We start from the raw sequence: 3,340 nt of genomic DNA, 5'->3' as shown, positions 1-3,340 counted from the left end.
GTACATTACAAATTTGAACAGTTTAAGCTCTCTTAAATAAAGAATCTCTTCTTCCTGTAAAGTATACAGTGTATATAGATACAGTGGAGAAGAAACATGTGAAAGTTCACAGCTATGACCTTTTAACATCAATAGTTTTATTTATAGCTAGGCGTTTAGTCTATAGGGCTTAATATAAAAGCAAGAAGAAAGACAAAGGTATCTGGTTAGCTTATAATAGCTATCCGGTTATATAAAATGTGTCTTTTTACTAGTGAGCCGAGACTAAAACTGATAAATAATTAAAGTGACAGCCATTTTAAAGTAAAGAATAACATTTCTCTATCATTTTTAATTGAACACATTCCGTTTCTCTCTTCATATGGCCTGAAATAGTCTATCGGATTTTAAAGAAATAGGTTTATTTCTTCATATGTGTAATTCATTTTTAAAAGACAAAAGAACAGTATTTTATTTTTATTCCCACCTACCTCCTTGTCACCTATTTGGTGTCCTGCTGTACTTAAAATGGTAACGTGGGAGAGTTGTAGATTATAGTAGTCGAAACCCCGTTTCATGGAATTTTAGTAGTTTGGGAAATTTAGCAAACACAGTCATATACATTCATTTACTCTTTTCAAAATAGTTCTCCAGCACTTTTAAGGATTGCCTGGAGGTACACTGGGCGAAGTTCAAAGATTCAGAAAACTCACAATGAGAGCAAAGTCTGAGACAAAGCTGGAGTGTAGACCACCAAGGGCTCCATGTGGCAAGCCGAAGAGAAGGTCTTAACCTAAGGGGAGCCTGGGAAAGATTTGATATGGAAGAAAGACTGATCTTAGATCCCAATTCTATTCTGGGAGAAGAACAGGAAGCCACTTTGGACTGTGCTTTCATTATCTCCAGAGGGCACCACCACCCTCTCCTTGCAACCCTCCTGGTTGGGAAGACAGTCGGAGCCTAAGAAATTGTCTGCTCATCTGGAGACCAATTTACCTCTCTGAGTAACCCCAGCTGAGAGGGGGCTTTTCACTGCTATGATGCCCTTTGTGCAGTTGCTTACAATTCATTAGTTTAAATCATGCTAAAGTCATAATGGAAACTAACAGATAGCCTTTTATTTTTAACTGGAACTTCCAGAGACGACATCTTTACCCAAAAAAGTGACTAAACGGGTAAGAATTTCAAGTGTTATCTGTACCTATGTATACAATTGACCATGTTATTGTTCCACACTCCATTTTAAGTTGACTGTAGTACTTGGGACTTTTGTCTTCTAGTTCTGTGTTCTACCTCTGTATTCACAACCATCTTTCTGGTGGGATATAGAAATCTCTCTATGAGTGACTGCCAACACTTTGGAGACAAAACCCCCAGGGCTGCTGTATTTTCTAGTTGACAGGATATCTGCTTCATCATTAAATTTAAAAATTAAAAAAAAAAAACAAAAAAAACACACCTTCAGTAAACAGTACTGAGGACCTAAATAGTAAGGAGAAGTCCAAAGTATCTTGTAGTAGGTGGAGCCCAGGTTTCGGAGTGGGACCAAATGGGACTTGACTCTCTAGTCGAAGTTCTGTTTGATGTGTGGCTTCGGTCAGAAGGTGGATTGTCGAAGCCCCATTTCCTTATAATGAAGGAAAGGTATAACGTGAAGTGTAATAAGTGTGAGAGTATAATGGGTTTGTTTATGTAAATTATGGGGCTGGTTTATAGTAAAGATTCACTTAATCTTAATTATTATTAACATTGAATTAAATGTCATTTGTACAATGGAAGAATAAGAAAAATCAGAGTGATTGACAATATATAGGGAATTAATTGCAGCAAAGTACATAGTTGATTATTCTCCTTTTTGTATACATGTGCTCTAACATTTATCAGTAAATAGATTGAGAGAAAATTCTAAAATGTATGGGGAATTAAACAACAGTGACAGAGTTTGTACACCTGCCGCAGGAGTGAGTTCTGGCCAGTTGCAAGCATGGTGCACTGCAGTTGTGTGTTATTCAGAAAGTATGGAAGTTTCAGAGATAACCTAAGACTCTTCACCAGGGGGGGAAGTGGTGGAATGGGTTACCCTCGTTTAGGTGGAGAAGGTGGAAACCGTGGTGACATCTGGGTTGTAGCCCATAACAAAATGACTTTAAAACCACTTGAAGACAAATATCCTAAGAAACGATTTGTGGCTGCAGAAGGAGCAAATAGTCGGGGTAGTGCACTGAAAGGCTCCAGAGGAAAAGACTGTGAGATTCTTCTACCAGTGGGTGTTTCAGTAACTGAAGAAAATGGTGAAATTATAGGAGAACTGAATGAAGAGAAAGACAGAATTTTGGTAGTGGAAAGAGGGCTTGGTGGTAAATTACTTACAAATTTCGGACCATTGAAAAGCCAGAAATGAGTAATTCACCTTGATCTCAAACTTATAGCTGATACAGGCCTAGTGGGATTCCCAAATGATGGAAAATCTCTTTGCTGAGGCAGATTTCTCACGCAAAACCTGCGATTGCAGTTTATGCATTTACAACACTAAAGCCTGAACTTGGAAAGATTATGTATAATGATTTCAAACATATCAGTAGCTGCTCTTCCTGGTTTAATAGAAGAAGCACATATGAGCAAAGGAACGAAACAACTACTTTTTGTTGTTGATATGTCTGGATTTCAGCTTTCTTCCCAAACTCAATACAGAACTGCCTTTGAAACCATAATACTGCTTACAAAAGAGTTGGAGTTGTACAAAGAGGAAGTTCAGACAAATCCTGCCCTCCTGGCAGTTCATAAAATGGACTTGCCAGATGCCCAAGATGAATTCCATGTACCTATGCACCAACTCCAGAATCCTAAAGATTTTCTGCATTTATTTGAAAAAAACGTGACTCCAGAGAGGACTGTGGAGTTCCAACGTATCACCCCCATCTCTGCAATAACCAAAGAAGGAATTGAAGAATTAGAGAACTGTGTAAGGAAATCTCTGGATGAACACGCCAACCAGGAAACGGAGGCATATCATAAGAAACAGTTGCTTAATTTACAGATTTCCAATACAATATCTTACAGTGAGCCACCATCAAAGAATGCGCTTAATAGTTCCAGAATGCACAGAATTTAAGTTTATTAAAAATTGTATTGATATGTGTTCATTTGAAAGCTTTTTCATAGATATGTATTGTTTGGAATGTTAGCTATTACTAACCTTCTAATATACCCTGTTTCCCTGAAAATAGGATCTAGCTGGACAATCAGCTCTAATGTGTCCTTTTGGAGCAAAACTTAATATAAGACCCGATATTATATTGCATTATATTATATTATATTATATTATATTATATTATATTATATTATATTATATTATATTATA

At 37.0% G+C, this 3,340-nt stretch overlaps 1 protein-coding gene across 1 annotated transcript; it reads left to right on the top strand.

The window, feature by feature from the left end:
• Positions 1-1,963: 1,963 nt before the first annotated feature.
• On the top strand, positions 1,964-3,091 carry LOC109443990 (GTP-binding protein 10). The gene is given in 3 exon segments (XM_074318792.1): positions 1,964-2,444; positions 2,447-2,549; positions 2,551-3,091. Coding segments are annotated over 3 exon segments (1,125 nt in total).
• The last annotated feature ends 249 nt before the right edge of the window (positions 3,092-3,340 follow it).

This window comes from Rhinolophus sinicus, linkage group LG14 (assembly GCF_036562045.2).
Source record: "Rhinolophus sinicus isolate RSC01 linkage group LG14, ASM3656204v1, whole genome shotgun sequence".
Taxonomy (NCBI): Eukaryota; Metazoa; Chordata; class Mammalia; order Chiroptera; family Rhinolophidae; genus Rhinolophus; species Rhinolophus sinicus.
The sequence above is the reverse complement of the archived record's forward strand: the minus strand, read 5'-3'. Positions and strand labels throughout refer to the sequence as shown.